The 22,350-nt window shown below is 45.4% G+C and overlaps 1 protein-coding gene across 1 annotated transcript in view; it reads right to left on the reverse strand.

Annotated features, from left to right (window-relative positions):
• The window catches only part of B4GALNT3 (beta-1,4-N-acetyl-galactosaminyltransferase 3), a 71,101-nt gene that overhangs the window by 2,923 nt on the left and 45,828 nt on the right, over positions 1 to 22,350 (reverse strand). The window contains exons 4-19 of the mRNA XM_081209893.1: positions 20,080 to 20,175; positions 16,628 to 16,718; positions 15,374 to 15,474; positions 14,768 to 14,835; positions 13,112 to 13,190; positions 12,185 to 12,251; positions 11,554 to 11,697; positions 11,254 to 11,363; positions 9,899 to 9,999; positions 8,855 to 8,934; positions 7,040 to 8,045; positions 4,999 to 5,294; positions 3,045 to 3,198; positions 2,086 to 2,158; positions 1,025 to 1,178; positions 181 to 307 (exon numbers count right to left, since the gene is read on the reverse strand). Coding sequence (XP_081066019.1) covers positions 181 to 307; positions 1,025 to 1,178; positions 2,086 to 2,158; positions 3,045 to 3,198; positions 4,999 to 5,294; positions 7,040 to 8,045; positions 8,855 to 8,934; positions 9,899 to 9,999; positions 11,254 to 11,363; positions 11,554 to 11,697; positions 12,185 to 12,251; positions 13,112 to 13,190; positions 14,768 to 14,835; positions 15,374 to 15,474; positions 16,628 to 16,718; positions 20,080 to 20,175 — 2,747 coding nt within the window. The remainder of the gene's footprint in view (positions 1 to 180; positions 308 to 1,024; positions 1,179 to 2,085; positions 2,159 to 3,044; positions 3,199 to 4,998; positions 5,295 to 7,039; positions 8,046 to 8,854; positions 8,935 to 9,898; positions 10,000 to 11,253; positions 11,364 to 11,553; positions 11,698 to 12,184; positions 12,252 to 13,111; positions 13,191 to 14,767; positions 14,836 to 15,373; positions 15,475 to 16,627; positions 16,719 to 20,079; positions 20,176 to 22,350) is intronic.

Here is a 22,350-nt window from a genome sequence, read left to right on the forward strand (position 1 = left end):
AATAGCGGTTTGGTTAATTGCTTTTATTTGCTAGTTGTTCCACATTGTGCTTTTCCCCTTAGACTTCATCCATCATTACTGAGCTAGATGAACCAATGGTCTTATTCAATATAAGGCAGCTTCCTATGTTCCTATGAGAAGAGAACCCAAAGCCAGCTGCTGCTACACATCTTCACTCACCGGTCCAGGAGTTCCCAGTCCTCTCCTCCCCACTTTTCCCCAAAGTCTCTGGTGTTCATGCCTCCAACGCGAACTAGATCTGACTTGTATATACCCAGGAGGCCAAAGCCGTTCACTTCCCAGTAGCCTATGAAAGCGAAAGACAAAAGCATCAGCCACATCTACATGGTTTATTAGTAAAAATTAAAGTTCTCAGACTAACCTGTGGCACCCACTGGTTCAGGCATGTAACAGATTAATAGGGAAAGATCCAACTACACACACACACACCCTAATGAGTTGCAACCACTCTTCATTGGGAAGTAATAGGATGCTGGAATGAAGAACTTCAGGACTTGGGGGTGGGGGGGCCTAACTGCAGTCCTCATGAATCTCCCCAAGCCAAACCCCTCACTGATCCCTGCTTTGCACCCTCCCTGAATGGTTTTGCCTGGCAGGCACGTGTCCTGGAATTCTGATACTGCCTCCTGCTTGCCTGGAAGGAGGGTAGAGAGGAATGTATGATTATGCATAAAAAGTAGCCAACTAAGGAAAGTACTGTACATTCTTTCCCCCACCCACTTTTGCCTCTCCCCACCCCAAGGCCACCACTAGCACATAGGCCCTAGGAAGTTGCCCAGAAGGGACTGCTGACTTTGGGCTGAGAAAGACTCCACCAAACTTGCTATACAGAATATTTTCCTTGTCTGTGCTAGACCTTCCCCCCTCTGTTATGAAACCGCTGTTTTAACCATCTCTACAAGGCTAAACTATGAACTGCAGAAAAATGTGATAATGAGGAAGAAAGATGCCCAGAATAATATGGATTTTATGCAAAAAAACCCTCCTCCCTGCAGCACCTCACCATCAGGCCATTTTGGGGATGCGCCACAGTGGAGCCTCATAACCATGGGTGCAAAGGCCATTTTCCCTTCCACACAGTGCTTCCGAATGGAGTCAATGATCCCTGACGGGAAATGGATGTGAAGATCACACAGGAAAATGATGCTGTGTGAATCCTGTAATTAAACAGAGAAACGGAGCAGTCAGGTCGTTATCCACAGTACACTCATGCATGTGGGGAAAGGCTCATAGAAACACCCATTCAAGGAAGATGTGAACATCACACAACATCATGCAACACCCTCCAGCTCCAAGACAACTTCTTATATGCAGAACAAAACTGTCAGATACCTGAATTTGTGTGTGTGTATGTGTGTGTAAAGAGTTTCCACTACTATAGGAATACTTTTTATAATGGATGAACCACTCTTTCAGTTAGAAAGATGAACCCAAATGTTCAACCTACATCTACTTCCATGTGGTTTATATTCATTCAGCCATAGAACATCTTGCGTTACCTGCAGAAGGCCCCAATCCCTATCATCTCCAGATAAGGCTTGGATTATCCCACCTGAAACCCTAGAGGAGTGTTTCTCAACCTTGGGTCCCCAGATGTTGTTGGACTACAACTCCCATCATCCCTGAGCTCTGGCCTTGCTAGCTAGGGATGATGAGAGTTGTAGTCCCAAAACATCTGTGGACCCAAAGTTGAGAAAGGCTGCCGTAGAGAGTCAGAGCAGGCAAGGCTGATTCCCCCCACCCCAACCCACTCTTTAGCACTCCATCAGAGCAAATGTCAATTCAGGTTTTCTGCAGATTGACATTTGCTCCAATTGAGTGCCACAGAGCTGGTTTTCATAGAGAAAGCCCCAAAGCAAAGAAAACCTTATACTAAACCCCTTTCAATCATTCCGAAACCACCTAACATTCGGCAGCTGAGGCGCTTTATCTCAGCCTTCCCCAGCTTGCTGCCTTTCATACACTATGGACCACAACTCCCATTACCATCAGCCAGCATGGCCAGTGGTCAGGGGGGATGGGAGTTGTAGTTCACAACATCTGCCCTAGCCAGCTATCACTCACCTTCACTAGGTTTATCCCAGCCTGCAGGCCTGCAGAGCGCTGAAAGTTCCCCGTTAACCGCAAATATTGGTACCTGAAGACAAGAAATGGGTTATATTTTTACAGACAAAGTAAGGCTTTGTAAGTTTCTACACTTAGGCAGGAAGAATCAGCTGCACAAATATAAGATGGGGGACTCCTGGCTTTCCAGTAGTATGTGTGAAAAGGATCTAGGGGTTGTAGTAGACCACAAGCTGATGCAGCAGCAAAACCAGTTAATGCTATTCTAGGCTGCAACAACAGAAGTATATGGTAAAAGAGTTGTTTGACAGTGGAACAGACTCCCTCAGGAGGTGGTGGACTCTCCTTCATTGGAGGTTTAAAAGCAGAGGTTGGGTGGCCATCTAGCATACATGCATTAGTTGAGATTCCTGCATTGCTGGGGGTTGGAATAGATGACCTTCAAGGTCCCTTCCAACTCTAAGATTCTATGAGTAAGGATTATTATTATTGTATACGTCCCTTATATGCTTCAAATATGCTGGCCCGCGTTCCTGTTCGCACATGCAAAAGATCTGCTCTCATTGTTAGGATATAGTTCTGTTCCACCTTAAAAGGAATAGGCATGACTGTTGTGTGGCACATGCCTGTTTACTTCCAGCACAGGCTTGCTGGGAACTTCCGTTTGTATATTGCTTTTGCTATACTGCTGTATGCTTCGACACGAAGGGAAGCAGACATGTTTTCCTTTGTTCCTGAACTATGCTGAATAAACTCCTGTAAATAATGCTTTCACATGTCTCTGTCCGCCACTTCTGTTGTGAAGATTTATTCACTCTGCTGATAGAGCGGTGCCAAGCCTCTAAAGGTATCTGAGGCTTGTGTTGCTGATTGATGCTGTTCCGGCTGCTGGCCGGTGGCTGGAGCCAGCTGGGGGGCACCTGATGCCCCCGTCTCCTCGGCAGCATCCCAACACTCACCTGCGTAATGAGGACTTTTTCAGAGCCTTTTCTACATCCATATCGTCACTGCTGTAGTCTGTGATGATGACGTTGAAATAGGGGTCCTTAGTAACCCTGAACAGCTCTTCCATGTCAGAAATGAACTGCAGCACCCAACGTGCCTGGTTTTTCACTGTTTGGCACCGGGAACAAAGAGAAGAACAGAATGAGGGCAAAGTTGGTTTTGTGTCCCAAGGGGGCAAGACACACACATACACAATTTGCTTCCTGTTCTAGTAAACAGGGGCATGGCTCTATATGCAATTGCTGGCACCTCTAACACGAGACTAGATGGAATACAGTCTGACTCAATATAAGGCTGCTCATCATATCCCTATTCAGCTACAGATGCAAATGCAGCTGCTTCCAGAGGAGCAGCCATGTCAGCCTGCTGCAGCAAAATGTATGAAGTCTTGTGGCAGCTTAAGAGCTTACTAATTTATCAAATTTCGTTGTCCCCGAGAGGGGGCAATGACAATAAAGATATTAATATTATTATTATTATTAAATACAGATATACAGCATTATTGCTATACAGCAAAGAGGTGTAGTGAAGATAATGAAGCAGTTTGCTCAGAGGAAAGCAGGTATGCTTTCCTGGATCAGTCTTTCACTGACCAGTTTGTATTGTCCAACTATAGGAAGAGTCTTTAGTGGGCTATCTAGGCCAATATCAGGAAAAAAATTGCTAGGCTTCATCATTTAATTCTCTAAATAGTATAGCTCTATGACACTGTGGCATCAGCCCAGGGCTGTGAGTGCAAAATAATTATCCAAACTGATTCTGCTCTAAGGGAACCCAAGTTCTGTGACAAAAGCTAAGAACAAATTGTCCAAATTAAGCATGTTTTCACTACTTCCTTCCTTTTGCAATAGATATTCTGCTCTTTATTTTGGAAAAAAAATGCACACACAAATAATCATATATATTATATGGTTTCAACAGTTATGAGGACTGTGAGGGGTTCAGTACCTAGACACTCCATCCCTTGACCAGTAGAATTTTTCTGGAGGAAAACCTCTGCTTAGCTCCTTTCATGTATAACGTAAAACCAAAACAAAGCAAAACAAAACACCAACACAGCTGTGGAGTTCTTAGGATGCTGGATTCTTAGAGCCAAAGCCCACACCTATGGCTTTTCTGTGCTCCTGTGAAACACACTTATCACACATCCTTTAGTTTGACGGATGTTACCTAAAACTGGAGCTAAATATGATGACCGATTCTGTTTTAGTACCTTAAGATGGATATTTTGTCCTAGGAGAATTTTAGGATATGTGACAATTTTAGATACATGAAACAAAATGCTGTGTCTTTCTTCTGGAAATATAAGAAAGAGCATGGGACATTAACCAGGCACTGAGAGTTAGAAGAAGAAAAATTAAGGTTGCCAGATGGGAATGTAAAAAAAAAAAAAAAGGTAAACAACACCTGGATGCTTAAGTCCAGTCAAAAGCAATTATGGGGTTGTGGTGCTCATCTCGCTTTCAGGCCGAGGGAGCCAGCATTTGTCCACAGATAGCTTGCCAGGTCATGTGGCCAGCATGACTAAACTGCTTTTGGTGCAATGGAACACTGTGATGGAACCAAGAGCACACGAAAACACCATTTACCTTCTCGTCACAGCAGTACCTATTTATCTGCTTGCACTGGTATGCTTTTGAACTGCTAGGTTGGCAGGAGCTAGGACAGAGCAATGGGAGCTCAGTGGTTTAGACCACAGCACCACCTGCGTCCCAGATGGGAACTAAAAATACTGTTCTATAATGTAGGATATAGCATACAAACTCAGAGGGAAATTATGGTTGAGACTTTTCATCTCCCTGATATAGCACCTCTACCAGGTGAAGTACAGGTGGCAGAAGCCTAAATCCCATCATTCTCCATTGCAGCTATTTTGACAAGATCATAAAGCTATCACATCCCCCTTACCTGGCACTATGAAGTGGACAACGGCACGATGGTTCCAGGAAAAGCCTGCTGGCCAGCACAGGGCTGGCTCAGTTTTTCTGGCCAACAAGTGGCGCTGGCGGCCCCATGCCAGATCCTTCATAATACCCTCCTCCTCACCGCTGCTGCTACCATGCCAGTCCCGTGCAAATACGTATTCTGAGAAACGGACAATGCGCTTATCCCGTGCCACCAGCTCCAGCTCCAGAAGGTAGCGGCTGCCTCGCAGGTGGTCCTGCCGCTTCTCTACATTGACGACGCGCAGCAGCTGGAATCGCCTGAAATTGGCATGAAGGGCCACAGCTCAGTGGCAGAGCAGATGTGTTGCATGCAGAAGGTGCCATGTTCAAGCCCTGGCGTCTCCAGGGATTGGCCTGGGAACATTCCCAGTTTGAACACTTGGGAAGCCCCTGCCTGTGCAGACAAGACTGAGCTGGATGGAGCAATGGTCTGACTTGGTATAAGGTGTCCTCCTATTATACAAAGGAATTGTGTCTTCCTATGTATGCCTACTAACCGTGATGGCTATGCTCAATGTCAGAGATGCCTCTGCCTCTGAACACCAATTGCTAGGAATTGCAGGTTTGGCTTAGAGATATTGAGTTGCGTATTATTTTGGTATTGTAAATATCATTTAAGAAGGTGTTGAATTTCTTGTGCAATGAATTTTTGGAAACCACATTCAGAGTTATTTAGTTTGTGATATACTTCTCTGTAAGTGGAATTGAGCTTTGTGGAGGAATTGCAGGTCGGCAGAGTGCTGTTGGGCTCAGGTCCCGCTTGCAGGCTTCCCACACACAACTGGCTGGCCAGTGTGAGACCAGGATGCTGCGTTAGATGGGCTATTGGCCTGATCCAGCAGGCTTTTCTAATGCAGCACCACGTTTGCACACCAGCTTCTTAGGCCGTGTCTGACCAAGCACCAGGTCCACAGGCCTGATGCACAAAACATTTGCACTGTTACCCTTTGCCTAATTTTTGTTTTCACTGCAAGAGATCAGCCAGATACTAAAGCCTTCGCCATGCCAATATTTTCCCCCCAACTATGTTCAGCCACCAACCCTTTCAAAACTAAAATAAAAATGGCAAGTTCCGTAACAAGACAAGACAACTCCTACCTCCCAAACAAACTTGTCTCATATCCTGCAGTGGTCTTCAACCAGTCCAGACCCAAGGCCCACCGCAGATTCCCAACTTGTAGTGTTGACAGCCCCCTTTCAGCCCTTCCCTGCTTTGCAACCATCCCATACTGACCATAGACCACTGGGCTTGTCAAGAGACTAGGACCAAGCATTGGCCAGGTCTACCCAGCTGTCCCTAAACTGACTCCCTCTAGAAGTTGTCTGACTCCATCAGCGCCAGACAATGTGGCCGGTGGTCAGGGATGATGAGAGCTGGGGCCCTGCAGAATCTGGAGGGCACCTGCTGAGGGGAGACTGGTCCAGCCCTACGCAGCTGAAGGTCAGCACCCTGGACTGAACTCCTTGTAACTCCACCCTCCAGCTATTGACTCTGTTGATGCAGAGAGGAAGGTATCACAGCTCAGTGGTGTAGTGGTTAGTGTCAGAGTAGGACCTGAGAGACCAGGGTTCAAATCCCCACTTGGTCATGGGTGACCATGGGCCAGTCACTGCCTCTCAGCCTCACAGGGTTGTTGTGGGGATTAAATGAGGAGGTAGAGAATCATGTACACCACTTTGAGCTCCTTGAGTGAAAAGGTGTGATATAAATGCAGTGAATTAAAAAAAGGTTCCAAGTTTAAGTCTGTGGCACTCAGTATGACAGTGAAAATAACAAAAGATAAAGACCAGATGAAATCAGAGCTCGTTCCTAGCTCCCCAAGACTACAGACAAACATATCCAAGCATCCCTTTTAAGGATGAAGAGTGACTCAGTCCTCATTTCACAATGAGATCTGACAGCGTTTCTAGCTACCTATCCAGACCCAAAGAGTCTGTTCCATGCTGCAGTTGCCAGCCTTAATAAGGACCAGAGAGAGTCTGCAAGGTGACTTTTGGCTTACCCTTTGTTCTTCTGGTTGAGCTTCTTTAGGAATGCATGAGTGACTTCAAGGGCTTCCTTCTCTTTTAACAGCAGGTTCCCTGAAGTGTTGCACTTCAGGTCAATCCAGTCTGTCCGCAGCACCTGGAAGTCTAAGTTACTTGCCCTGAAAGTCTGCTGCCAGTTGACTAGTTGGTCAAATGCAGGCATGTAACGAAACTCCTCTTCTTCATTTACCTCCCCTTCCACCTCCTCCTCTTCTTCTTCCTCCTGTTCCTCGACCACCACCACCTTTTCTTCATCCTCCACCTTGTGCACTGTTGGCTGGGCAGAATCAGTCCTGACAGGTGGCTGGGGATCCAGATCCACTCTTCCTAAAATGACATTTGCAGCATCTGCCGCCTTGTGCTGGGCTATATACGAATCTACTTGGTTAAGCCATTGGTCCTCATGAGCAGGCTGTTCCTGGAGGGCTGCCTTCCCTGCTCCTTTGTCAAGCACCTGGGATTGCCTCCTTGTTTTTGTGGTTTCTAATGATGACAGGTCCATGTTTCCGTTTGCATTAAAAACCAAGGTCTCTCTTGGGATACTTCCAGCTGAATCCTTGCGACTGATGGGATTTTGTTCCCCAGTCCCTTTGGTCCTTTTGTTAGTCTGCATGCCCTCATCTCCTCCTTTCCTCTTGGTAGCTGGCAACTCATGGGCACTTCTGTCACGGAGAGGAGAGTTCTCTTGGTTTCTGCTGTTCAGATACAGCCTTCCTACTGGTGAATTTATTTCTGGGATGGTTTTATTGTTGGTCTGGTCGACCAATGTCATTACCCGCTTTTTAGCACCTTTGCTCTGTGTACCTTTTCCAGCTACTGACAGGAGAGTCCGAGGCTTTAGTGGGGAATAATCATAAACATTGGCGTACTCAGCTGCCAGGATGGGACCACTTTTCACTTTGGGTCTGGAGGAGCTTAATGGAGGATGCACGTCATCTGGGTCTTCATACTGAGCATCATCAAAATTTTCTCCTTCATAGCCTGAAAAGATCGAACACAATTACATATCTTGTGCCTTGGTTGTTGTTGTTTTTTTCTTTCTCTCTCTCTTCTTAATTTTGAAGTAATTCTTAACTCAACTTACATGGTGACCAGGGCTTCATACAGACCATACATTTAGGGCACATGGCTTCCCCCAAAGAATCCTGGGAACTGGCGTTTCCCCCTCACAGAGCTATCGTTCCCAGCACCTTTAACAAACTACAGTTCCCATGACTATTTGGGGGAATTCATGTGCTGTAAAGGTACAGTGTTTATGCAGCCTGAATTTACTGCAAAGTGCAATACCGGTGAGACTCCAGCCATCTATCATCTTAATTTCCAGAGGCATCCATATATAAAAATTTAGCATATACAAATTTGTGTCATGAACCTGTGCCCCAAGTCTACTTAGCAATACCCCAGTCTATAGGTGAAAAAATACAGGCATCCCAGGTTTCTCTTTTGATGCATTTAGCCCAGTGGGTAGGGCATGAGACACTTTATCTCAAGGTTGTGGGTTTGAGCCCCACATTGGGCAAACGATTCCTGCATTGCAGGGGGTTGGACTAGATGACCCTCAGGGTCCCTTCCAGCTCTGCAATTCTATGATTCTATAATTGTTGCATTTTGGACAGGGGGGTGGACATGCTTCCATATGAACTAAGCATCTTAGTCAGCCATGTTTCCCATTCTGGTTGTTCCTCGTTTGATGTAGATATGAAACCACCTCCTCCGATTCTGCCCATTGCAGTCTCGCCTTTATCACTCATCAGTCAACCATAAAACAACTTTTCCAGGTTTTTCCATACCTGGCAACTTAGTTGTTTCCTCAGAATCTGAATTCCTCCCCTCTGGCTTGTCCATTTTCACATACCTGAAGAATCCAAATCTGCAGGAGTTAAAAAGGAAACCCAGGCATTACAATTGCTGCACTCTTTAAGCTTAGCCAGTATGCAACATTTCTGCTCTGCTAAACATCTCTTCTGCTTAAGGGGAGTCATTTAATGCAACCAGTTGAATCAAGTGGTAAAAGTCTGCTTGGACTGTACTACTTACAGGCTGCAGGTAGCAGGTTGCATGCTTATGCTATTCCCTTGATAAAACTCTCTGCCCATAGAAAACGTAACATGACAGAGAAGTCTGGGCTGTTCCCTTCATCTCCACAACCTAGTTTGTTTTTTAATGTGCTGATCATATAAACTGGCCCTTAATCCTACTACATCCCCATTCCTTGCACTTGTAATCCACCTTGTGGCAACACAACCTACTTATTTTTCAGTTCCAAAAGTATCTTGCAGCTTCTTAAAAAATATTTCTTGCAATACTGGTAACTGTGAACCCTCTTTCGAGCAAATATTCTGGGTAGGGAGTATTGAGTGCATTTGGATAGGCAGATATTTAGATAAAAAGAAGGGGGATTTATATAGTTACATGGACTGAGTGACAGAAACAAAAAATATACTGTAAGCTGCCATGGACTCCATGTTAGATACAAAAACAGATAATAAATGCTAACTGAATAAGTGAGGTCAGTGAACAGGACCTTGGTTGTAACAAACAACAATAGCAGCTTTAGATTCTGCTTGCATAAGGCAATACAGATCTCTCTTCGCTGTAGAAAAACATGTAGGAAATAATCCAGTGTGAAGCAGTCTTTATTCCTTTTGACTTTCTGAAGGCACCCGGCACCCTCAGATCCCATCATGTTTAGCAGGAACCAAGTTACTGAAAATACTTTCTACAACAAAAAAAAGTTTACATATTTTATTTAGAAATGCCTTTCTCCTAAAATTCAGCCCCTGCTTTCCAGTGACAAAGCAACAGAGTTCAGTTACCAAGAAGGAAGGCTTTACCTGTTCAGGAAATATTCATTTTCCTGGTAAAAGCACTTGTTATGTGTCTCCATGTGCGTCAAACGAGTGTAGTCATTGGGATATACAAATGACAAATGGACCTAGAAAGGGAGGGGGGGATTCCACACACAAAAAATATCAGTACTAAAACTAAACTTCAGGACTATTTTGTGTGATCAGGGACAGCCAAACTTTTCAGAGCACAGCTCAGGTCTATTAGCCCCAAAATCAATAACCTTGCCTCAGATTTATTTATACTGACTGTTGTGTACGTGTGTAGAATTTTGAGAGAGATGCTTAGTTTTCCAAACCAAGGACAATGGTCGTGCTATTGATTTTGTAGTCACTTATTCCAAAACGAAAGAGGGGAGATAATCACCTGTAAACATTTAGAAGCTCTTTTCCTTATTTTTGAGCTTGAAAAAGGTAGTTGATATATGCTAACAAGAACAACATTTAAAGCCCTGGGTTTAACTCTTCTGTAACAGAAACAAACAGTGAAGCACATGACAGCAGCTGCAATTTCAGGGTAACTGAGCATCTATGCTACTCAAATGACCATCAAGTACTGCTCAGAATAATCAATTGCATTTCCCATAAGGTATTTAAGGTCTGAGATGTTGACTGATCCACTACAGCAGAGCTTTCCATACTATGTGTTGCGACACGTGCATGTGTCGGCTGCAGTGTGTAGGTGTGTGATGTGAACATGCCCCACGCTCCTCTGAGGGGGTGGGCGGGCTGGAAAGTGGTTAGTTTAACCTCCGGTTTGCTAGTAAAACTGAATTACTGTGTGGCAAAATGATGCATGTCTAAAAAGTGTGTCACCGACATGAAAAGTTTGGAAAGCTCTGCACTACAGAGATTCATTATTTCATGTTACAGGAATGTTCTCATCTGGGTGAACTGGTTAAAAGAAAGTGTAAACTCAATGTGGCAAGTTATCCCAGTTAGCGCCTAAACTGGAGAAAGAATGAATGCCATTGGTGTTCAGCCAATCAAATGTGTGGCAACCAGAATTGAGCTGCCCCCTACTAAGGCCCCAAGATAAGTGGAGAAGATACGTTTGAACTTAGAGGAGCAGAGCAAGCAAAACAGAGGCAATCTTAGCTACTGAGCTTGGGCATCACCACGTGAGCTCACATCCAGCTACCACTTTGAAAGAAAGTTCATGCAAGCACACACAAAAATGACAGTGGAGCAATAGATCACGATTTGATGATCCACTAACATCACATGCCACTGTGGACAACTACACACACCTTCCTAAAAGGAAAGCCAGCCTTTAACCTAAGCTTCAGTGTTAGCAGCAGCTGCAAGCTGGGGAAAGACTTGAGTTGAGAATTAAGACTTACAAACTGAAGCCCTTGATAGCGCTCCAGAGGGAATCCATTGACCAGGTAGCTTGGTTTGTAAGGGCAGTCTGGAAGGATCTTGCGCAACTGTGACTTCCTTACGAGAGGCACTGAGAAACAGAAAATAAATGAGAGGCTATGACAGAAGCAGATCGGCGTAAGGCAGTCGGGAGAGAGCTCCTACTAACCATTAAATACATAGGAGCTTGTTCTCTTTTGTATCTAGATGCTCTAGATCAGCCCCAAGCAAAACCACCTAAGGCTGCAATCCTATGCTCTGGCAGCAAGCTAGATGCTTACATTTATAAATGGTGTCCCGGGGGTCAGGCTTGAGCATGTCAGCTGAGTGCTCCATTGCACCCTGATTGTACACAATCTGTTTTGGATTCGTAGCCAGTGTCTGCGGGATGTGACCAACTTCGTCCATTTTCAAAAGTGTTTCATCTAAAGCACATTGGGGTGGGTGGGGAGAGAAATAGTGGGAAAGGGTAGGAAGGAAGGAAGAAGGAATAATTCACCTTCTTAAGACAGCTGGATATATTCTTCTTCTTGCAACTCTAACTCTTGTCAATTCTGTCACATACTGCTAACAAGCTTCAAGGGATTTCACAGCTCAAAGTGCTCCTTATTTTTAAATGCTAATCTGGCAACCCAACCTGAATTCCAAATTTCAGTAAATTACATGCAAGTCCCATTTCACAAGCCTCCTAGGCTATTTTCTGCCCTCCCTCAAAGCTCAGTGCCTCTCAAAAGCCTATGAAATAAACCTGGTATGAAGTGAAGGGTATAGTGCAATATTTCTGCATCTGCCTAGGATGTGCTGCGGTTAGAGGCAAAGCTTTTCTGTTGATAGGAAGGAAGGAAGACTAACAGCAACAAAAAGCCAATTTAGCCTTATTAGTCCTGGGGGGCAGGAGGGGAAGATACTTACTAGCATAAAGGGAGAGGGATTCAGAGTCAATAACAGCAAACTTGGTTTCTGGGTCATTCAGCTTCCACTGAAAGAGAAAGACAGATGCATTCAAAGTTTATAAATTTGACAATTAGGAAAGGAAAGAGAGATCTGTCTGCAACAGACCCACACGACTAGGAGTTTGCCAAGCTATATAAAGTCCACTGCTTACATATTGTGGTTCAACAGATCTCTAGCAAGCAGGAAAGCCAGGAGATTTGTTGCCCTGGTGGACTGCTATACAGGTCTGGTGGCCACAATGAGACAGCGTGGGGGCTCCTGTACCTTTAATAGTTGTGTAGAAAAGGCTGCCCTTGCTAAAATTTCCTCTTCTGCACAACTATTAAGAGCCCTAACCTCTTCTGTACTTATACATAACTGGTCCAAGGTAATTCGGTACACAATGTACAATTGTGATCTACAAAGTCAAGGAATCCTTTCCCAATTTCAGATCCTGTTAATATATTACACTGTGCGTGAAGATAGTGAGGCTTTTCACAAAGGAGGAATATCCAGGCAAAAACGGATGAGCAAAACTATCAAAAATAACACTCATTGCTCATTGTTTAATTTAATCCTTGCTCCTGAGATAGCTTAGTGTGTGCCTTTGGCATTATTAGATGCATAGTACTGGAAGAATACATTGCAGTTACTGTTTTGGTTGCTCAATCGAATTTAGTATTTGTCATCTGCCTGATGTATGTGATTTTCTAGTCTTCTTAAATTAAAAACAGCAACAACAATGCAACACTCAGGAGTATGTCAGACATTTCAAGCGATCAATTAATTGGTCTTCTCTGAGCATGTGGGATAGATCACATAAAAATGCAAAAATAAGTTGGGAAGGAAATGTTGGGATGATGAAATAACGTGCCATCTGAATGCAGCCCTAGCCTGAGTACTCACTGCCACTACCACATGGTCTGTTCCTTTGTCATCTTGCTTGTGTAGAACCTCAAAGTAGTACTTGCTTTTGGCAGACAACCTGTGAGAGAGAAGTGGACAAAGAAACACTATTAAGGCAGAACATCTTTCCCCACTTAAGCAATCATGGAAACTGAAGTAGCCACATCACTTTGGACTACTACTCTTTGGTCAAAAGGGGGTGGATTCCATTGGTTCTGTACAGTGATGTCTTCCAAGAACTCCAACTGGGTTGGAGTTCTATTTAAGCCTTTGATGAATTATTCCTTCCAGCTAAGGGATATAGCCACTGGATTCTATGATTTCCTTCATCTTTGCTCAAATTAGGCAATGAACAAGTCAATTCATCTAATGGCAAAGTCTCCATGGAAGATGGGGAATACTTTCTGCCATTGCTGACAGCATCAATCTGTGCAATTTGAAAGACTGTCAGAGTGTCACGAGTTCAGTCCTGCCCAGACCTAGAACCTGAAGTGTCCTTGGAGGAGCAGCAGGATTAGAAACCATAAACCATGGAGTCACTGGATCCAACCATCCCTGCCTCAGGAGTTGAGATTGCCACACCAGCTGCCTGGGTTGGGTTCCTGGCCTGTTCTATACCCTCCTGTCTCTCTCAGGAACTAAGGAAATGGTGATCCAGGCAGGAACTTCAAAACCACAGCTGAAGTCCCTGGCTAGGAGTATACAAGAGCACCAGCCTGGGTAAGACTCACAGTGGAGCCTTCAGCCCTTTGGACTGTGTACACACCATGCATTTAAAGCACATGACTTCCCCCAAATAATCCTGGGAATTGTAGTTTTGATGGGTATTGGAAATTGCAGCTCTGTGAAGGGTGAACTACAGTTCCCAATATTTTCATGGGGGAAGCCATGTATGGTGCGGGTGTGATTATCTAGAAGCAGAAGAAACACCCAGAGCACAGGAAAAGAGACTGCGCTTCAAACATGTGCTGTGCATGCAGCTCAAGAGTTACAGAGTTCCAGTTCCTCAAAGCAGGGAAACAGAGCAACACAAGACAGGATGGGTGGCTAATTTTCAGATGGCACGTTTGTCAGATGATTATTGCAGCCTAGACATGGACAACATTGGCTGACTGAACCCATAGTTGCCATTTGATTATTGAGAATCTTAGGGGAAATTTATCTCATCAGAGAAAAGAGAGAAATTAGTTTGTCTCTAGGAAATACCGATAATAGCCACCAGGAGGCACTCTCAGGTTATTTTAAGGTTTAAGCAGGACAAACAGCACACTACTGATGATAAAGCTTAATTTACTTACACTAAGGTTACCAGATTTTTTTCAATGAATCCAGGGACACTTTTCAACTTCAGTTGGAATGGATGGATTTTGTCAGGGGAGTGGTTTGTAAATCCGGGGACTGTCCCCGGGTAATGGGGATGTCTGGTAACCTTAACTTACACACACACACACACACACACACACACACACACACACTTGAAGTTGCAATGTTCTAAAACAGTATTTTTAAAAACTTGGAGATCAGTATGGGAGAATGCATGCTGATCGTGTTCAATGCAGGGCAAGAGGCTGCGTTGGTCCTTGGTGGTGGGTGACAACTGAGTAGGCTTGCAGCCTGCTGGGCAAAACAGAAGCAGCAGCTAAGAAGTTCACTCACTTCACTGGCCTGGACTTCTGGCTCTTGAATTTCCCAAACTCCCCAGGTGCCGTCCATTCCTTCCCAGTCTGTACAAAGACAGAAAAAGTCCCCTTTACGTTATTCCTCAAGCAGATGGAGTTGCAACACACTCCTTGTTTGCTTACTGAGCAGCTGTGAGCCCTTCCCAAGTTAAATAATGCAAGTGTTCAATAATTTACTAAAGGGTATGCTGGCTATGTTCTACCTCCATTGTCAAAAGGCATTATATGCCTCTGAGCTGGGAATCACAGGTGGGCAGAGTGCTCATGCCTAGTTTGCAGGCTTCGCATAAACATCTGGCCGGCTACCTTGAGAACATGATGCCGGAATAGATGGTCCATTAGCCTTATGGGCCAGCAGACTCGCCTTATGTTCCTGTGGATCCAGTGCTGTTGATTGGTATTTTTAGTCATTCTTGAACCTTGATGCAGAGCAGCATCCAGCTGTTTCAAAGCAAAGCTGAAAGAACAGTAGATGTCCAATATCCTGCGAGGGAGTTCACTGCCGATTGCGACACCATTGCTAGGCTTGCACACTGGCCACAGTGCCAATCGCCGCTGCCCCACCAGGCCCCAGGTACTGTACCTTGCCGACACTTGCCAGCAGCTGGAGGTCCAAGATGCTCTCGCCTGGACTCAGCCAGAACTCTGCATTGTCGTCGGCAGAAATAGCAAACTGAAACTCACCTAGAGAGAGAGATTCCTGGGATTAACTGGTACATTAGGAAATTCTGTTTGGGAGACAAAGAGAATAGCTTTCTTCTCCAATGGAAGGCAAGCCTTAATCCCTCTTTTGAAGGTGGAAGGGGGGAGAACCAGAATGTAGACACCTAAACCTCTAGTTTTGTGCTATGAGAGCAGAAAGGAATGTTCCAAGTGCTCTTCTTTGCCTGACCTACTCGTTTCTCGTTGTACTCTCCTCTCCTGTCATGAGCACTGCAACGAACTGGAATGCATACTGCTGGTGAAATATCTGGTTATATATATATTTATCCAACAGGATTTATATGTGGTGCCCGCCACAGGTTGTTGGATTACAACTCCAATCAGCCCTAGCCAGCTGCAAGCTCTGGCCCAACATCTGGAGGGCACTTGGTTGGCAAAGGCTGCTCCCCAAGGATGGGAGTTTTACAAGGTTGCCAAGAAGTCTGCTAAATGCCTCTATATCCGGAGTGACTATATCTTCTAGTCTGCAGGCCACTTCATTATCTCCCCACCCCTGGCAGGCCGCTTGGAATGCCCACCTGTCAGTCACCTGACATCCTAGTGACATCAGGGGTTGCTACACATTGAAGCCCTTATTGTTGAGACTTCTAAGTACAGCATGGGGCTATGTGAAAGCAAACTGCAAGCAGTCCCCCTTGTTCTCATCAAATGGCTTATTATAAAGGGTCAAGCTATCACTAATAATTCTGGAAAACTTGTTGAGATGCTATACACGTTTTGAAACAGCAGTATGGGAAAAGATTTTGTACAGGCATGTCACACATCTTTTCTCTGTTACAGGGGTGGAGGCAGCTATGGTCTGCCAGATGTTGTTGGACTACAACTCCCATCATCCTGGACCATTGGTTCTATGCTGACTCCAGCTTAAGAGAGTTTGGAGTCTAGCAACATCTGGAGGGTCTCAGGCTCCCTACTGCTCATCTGTGAGAAACCTCAATAAGTTTCTTTTCAAATGAGCATCGAATAAGAATGAACCTCTTTCTAAAATCTGGAAGCAGTACATAAATAAATGAAAGAAGTAAAAAAAACGTAAAATGTTGTTTTGTTCAGGTTTAAAGCCTTCTGTTTTCATCAAATTCCCTCCAACCTGGGCCCATATCAGTCTCTCCCTCACCATCACTGAAGGGATGCAGATAGCCAAAGATGCGTAGCCCATAGTTTGTCCACTTTGGAGATGCTGCCAGTTTCTTCAGAGTAGTCCGTGTCTGAAAGTGTAATGGGGGAAAAAGCAAGTATGCAATTATGAAATTGGATTGGAGGCAGGGGAAGGGGAAGCATCTATTGGGAGAAGGTAGAGAAGGGAGCACAGAAGCAGAAAATGAAGAGCAAAGGCTGAGTAACCTGAAATAAGTAATGGCTCTGGGTTGGTCCTTGCTCTCCATTCATAGGCGCCGACTCCATGGGGCTTGAGGGGGCCCGAGCCCCCTCAAAAATTCGTTTGGGGGGGCTCAGCCCCCCCAATAATCTCGGGCGGCGGTGGGCGCGTCCGCGGCTTTTATAGGGCGCCCGGCGCGCACCAGCTCGATAACGGGCACCGGCGCGGCGGGGGGCGCCGGGCCGGGGGAGGGGGGCGGCCGGCCTGTCTCCTTGGCAACCCCATTGAGCAGCGCCGGCTCCCCCGGGAGGGCCATCCCCCCGCGCCGCCGATCGCCAACACCGCCGATGCTGTGGCTGCCCGAGCCCGAGCCCGAGCCCGAGCCCGACCCGGAGCCCGAGCCCAAGCCCGTCAGTCAGTCAGGAAGGAAGGAAGGAAGGAAGGAGAAATGAGGAGGGAGACGAGGGAGGAAAATTGCGCGCAGGGTGAAGAAAGGAGAAGGGCGAACGAGACGAGCTTCCAACCCAAAAAAGGGCTGGAAGACTGGGAGGATGCAGGATCGGGAAAGAAAGCGACGCCTTCCCCACCCGCGACGTCGCCCGCTTGTCATTGGCAGCGCAGCGGGCGCCCAGAGGGGCTGGGCACCGGCGCAGGGCCGCTCCGCAGCCGCGGAGGACAGCTGCGCGGCTAGCAAGGTGTGCCGCGTAGAGCGCGGCCCTTGTGTGGCCCGGTGGCCAGGCAAGCTCGGGCGGGGACCCCCATGCGAATCTAAGACGGGAGAAGAGGGCAGAGCAAAGGGGGTCCCTTCCCCAACCTCCGGCTTTGAGACTTCCCTGCGCCCCAGAAAAGCGAAAGGATTTTCTCTCTTTTTTATATATATAAATATTTTATTAAGTTTTCAAATACAAAGTTAGAAACATACACTGAAGAAAAAAGTAAAAGAACAAGAAAAAGAAAAAAAGAAAAAGAAGAAAAGAAAACCAACCATTCAACACATTTTTTATATAACTAACTGGACTTCCTCGCATCTCCCTTACCCTGCATTCTTTATAATAAAGATATCAGCAAATTATTACCTTGTTTCGTACCTTATTTTGTACTTTTCAAATACTATACCTCTAAATTTAACATACTTTTCATCAGTTACTTATATCTTAAATTAAACATAGTATTACCTTAGATTTTGACCTTTTCTTACTTAAAATATAATTTCCTGTTTCCCAAATCTAATTGCTGAAGCTATAGTTTCCGAATCGTGTAAATTTTTAACATTCATACAACTTATATTGTTTTTGTAAATAGTCCTTAAATTTTTTCCAGTCCTCTTCCGTTGTTTCTTCTCCCAAATCTCGGATTCTGCCAGTCATTTCAGCCAGTTCCATGTAGTCCATCAATTGCGTCTGCCACTCTTCCAGTGTGGGCAAATCTTGTGTCTTCCAATATTTTGCGATAAGTATTCTTGCTGCTGTAGTTGCATACATAAAGAAAGTTCTATCCTTCTTTAACACTTTCTGGCCAACAATGCCCAAGAGGAAGGCCTCTGGTTTCTTGGGAAAGGTATACTTAAATACCTTTTTTAACTCATTATAGATCATTTCCCAGAAGGTCTTCACTTTTGGACAAGTCCACCAGAGGTGAAAGAATGTCCCTTCAGCCTCCTTACATTTCCAACATTTATTATCAGACAGGTGATATATTTTTGCAAGCTTGACTGGGGTCATGTACCACCTATAAATCATTTTCATAATATTTTCCTTCAAGGCATTACATGCCGTGAATTTCATTCCGGTGGTCCATAACCTTTCCCAGTCCTCAAACATGATGTTATACCCAATATCCTGAGCCCATTTTATCATGGCTGATTTGACTGTCTCATCCTGAGTGATTTTCTCTTCAACCTGCCCTCCATCCTCTTGCAGAAAACTCTTTGCCTGCCCTGCCCGTATCTCGTTTTTGCTTTTTAATTCCACACACGCACCCTTCGGACTTCGTGGCAATCGGGCGCGCGGGTGCGTTTCCTAAGAGAGTGAGGACCCCCGCCTCCTCCCCACCTGCTCCCTCGCCAGCCAGCCAGCCGCGCGCCCTAGCCGGAGAGCCCTGGCCGTCCCCGTCGCGCAATCGGCTGGATCTCCCTTCAGCAGGCCGTGCTCACAACTCGGCCCAGGGACCCCCAGCAGCGGATCTCCGGCTCAGCTGAAGAATCCGGCAACAAGCCCCCTCCTCCCCAATCGCTCCGCCGAAATACGCTCCAAAACCCCCCAGATAGGCCGCCGGCCGCCAAGTCTAGTGGCGCCCTGAGCGAGGGTCTCTCCCCAACACCGCCACCTCGAACTGCGTTCTCCCGGCTACCCGAGCGAACCAGCGGCAGGACCCCGGTATGGGCCCCCCCAATATTTTTTATAAGTCGGCGCCCCTGTCTCCATTTCCTGGAGTGTTTTACAGGCTTGGGTTTTCCTTGTCAGTATGAAAAACATGCAGCCCTACCCCTATATCTGCCCAACCCCTCATCTGCCAAATCTGACAGGTGAGTAGGACCGCCCACAATGATGTCAGGTGAAAACCTCTTTGAAGGCACATTCCCAGGACACCTTCAAAGAACCTTGCTCCAGGATCACAAAGGGGGTTGCATCGAAGGCCTTGCTAAACTGAAGGTTTTTTGCTCCATGTTAGGAGAGGGTTCAGTGAAACCCCATTTGTGACTCTGGAGCAAAGTGTGCTCCTACCCTTTGCAGTTGGGTGGTAGGAGTTCAGCTTTCTCCAGGATCATGAAGGAATTTGCAATGAAGCCCTTGCTAAAACAGATATTCTCTCTCCCTCTTTCTCTTTCTGGCTACTCTCTGGAGGTAAATTTCAGTGGCCAGGTATCTTCCACAATGCTTAAAAACAAGCAAACCATGAAGCTGGTGGTTCTTCAAGTCAAAACCCTACTCAGAATGAATCCCAATGAATTCAATGGGAATAACTCCTAGCTAAGTGTGCATAGCATTTGCAGCAAATGTCTGCTGACTCTAGCAGTGCTGGCTGGTGCCCATTGGGACAGGTAGGGAGGAAGGCAGGGAGACCAACAGTAGGTGGAGCCACACCCCGAGAAGTTGTAGGTAAGAAGGCAGGCAGGTGGAAGGAGGTTGGAGGGACAGTGTCCCATTCGCCAATACAGGACCAACTTTCACTGACTCACAGTTGGTTAGGAAGCTGGGCAGAACCTAAGAAAAGAGGACCCTCCATTTGGCACAAGGATACAAAAGACTCACGTGGGGATGCAGCGGAAAGTGGAGGTTCCTCCTCAGCTGTTCCACGGAGCCACCGCACCAGTCCTCAAAGACATGAAGGTTGACTTGGCCCTGGAACTTCAAGCATAAGGAGATACTCCTATTAATCACAGTCCAGATGATCTGGTGCCCATATGGCACACCCACTCATTTGCAACCTGGTATAGCAAGAGGGCATGTTGACTTGCCAAAGGTTTTTAAGAGGAATGTATTCCCCATCTGAGACTGGTGCTTTTTATGGTTTAGTAGGGAAATAACCAGAACTGTTCCAAATTGAATGAAGCCTTTCACTTGCCAATTTTGCACAGTACTATCCTGTCCAAGGTTTAGAGAGCTCCAGCTGGGCCTGGGATCTATTCTAAATGAGTGCTGGGCAATAGTCCTAATTTAAAGCTTACTCAACAGGTGTATTAACAGTCAGGTGTGTGCACAGGTCTTTTCACGCACTTTATCAGAAGTGCTGGCTAACTTGAATTACTAGACATGCACATTGGAGGCCTAGAGATTTCTACTTACTTTAAAATGGAATTCTAGGTTATCAGACCCTGCAGCCCAACCCTTTTTGGGTAAACAGCTTTATAGGGAGAAGCAGATTTGCACAACAAAGAGAGGCTATAAATCTCTAATCTCACGTGGGCTGCAAAATGGCCATCTCTTTCTATACAGCAAATATTTATTCCTGCCAGACGTGTTCCTCGAAAAAGAGAACTAAGGGCAAGGAAAAGATAAGAAGCCCAAACATTGCTGAAACAGAAAGCAATGGGGGCGAGGGGAGGACATAAAGGGAAGTCTTCTTTCTGCACATAGCTGTTGGTTCTCCTTCTGTCCATAACTGCTGCATTATGGGGAAGCCTTGCTTCTTTCTCTTGCTTCTTTTCTCTTGCATTCTGGGAAAGTCTTGCTTACAATCTGCTTCTGCACAAACTGTACAAAACTGTTCCAAACACCAGGACATTCTTTTCCTTGTTCAGTCATCCTAAGCGCATGGAAAACAACATGACCTGCTCTCCATGCCTAGCTGACCACATCTACAGAACTTGATTGTTATATTGTTTCGTGCCATATTAATCTCTAGTTACAATTTAATTAGGAGGCTTCATGCCTGTCTAGTTCTAGCTCCGATTCCCAGCCTTTACTCCATCGATGATAAATGATCACATGTAATCCCCACCTCTCACATGTAATTCCCGCCTTAGTAGTTATGTTAACCAATCACAAGTTCTTTGTGTATGTATCAACCAATCAGCCACAGGCCCACCTGTGGCAATGCTTGTAATATTCAATAAAAGAGGCTCTCAAGGTCCGCCCTGACAGACGCCTCATGTTGCACCTGCCTCTCTCGTCTCCCGTGATTTTTCATTCCTACAAGGACAGAGAGCTTGGGACACCTTCCTTACGCCATATTTTGAAAAGGCATATTTTATTTATTTATAAAAGTATTCTTATACCACTATATCATAAAAAACATCAAAGCAGTTTACAGCAATAAACAAACAGGGAAGGGGATATTGCTTTTTGTTGTTGCTGTTATGCTGTGGGTTTTTTGTGTTTATATATTGTAAACCGCCCTGTGATCTTTGGATGACGGGCAATATATAAATTTAATAAATAAATAAAAATAACATAAAACCATAAAAAATTAAAACAAGAGAAGTAGCCAGAAAATGAATTTCAACATCCCTATACAAAAAATCCAGACACTCTCATTTGTGCATCTGATGCAACCATTCCCAAGCTAGAAAAATAGTTTATGTGTTACATTTATACCTTGTCCTTTTCCTCTTGGAAACCTCGAGGAAGGGAGGATTCCAGGTGGTCGCCCTTAGAGCCACTGACCACACCCAGAACTGCTTAGCATCAGGCAAGATGACTTGGTTGCTGTAAAATGCCCTATGCCATGGTGTAGACAGCAAAGTGTCCTCTAGATATTGTTGGACTTCCGACTCCCATCATCCCTCACCACTGGTCATGCTGACTGGGATGATGGGAATTGGGGTCCAACAACAACATCTGGAAGACACCACTTTGGCTGTCTTCTTCCCTATGCCCAAGTTCCACGGGACCAGCCATTTTCTGTTTGCCATCCTGCAAAACTCAAAATATAGAAATGCAGCATTGAAAGCAGCCCCTTCGGGAGGGGTCTGTGATTGCTAGAAATAAAGGAAACAAAAAGCTTTGCTCTGTTTTTTATTGTTTGGCAGTTCCGTATCTCTGGGGCAAATCAGCTACACACAATCTGAAGAATGTGTAAAT

Source organism: Podarcis bocagei (assembly GCF_964188305.1).
Source record: "Podarcis bocagei genome assembly, chromosome: 10".
In the NCBI taxonomy this organism is placed as follows: Eukaryota; Metazoa; Chordata; class Lepidosauria; order Squamata; family Lacertidae; genus Podarcis; species Podarcis bocagei.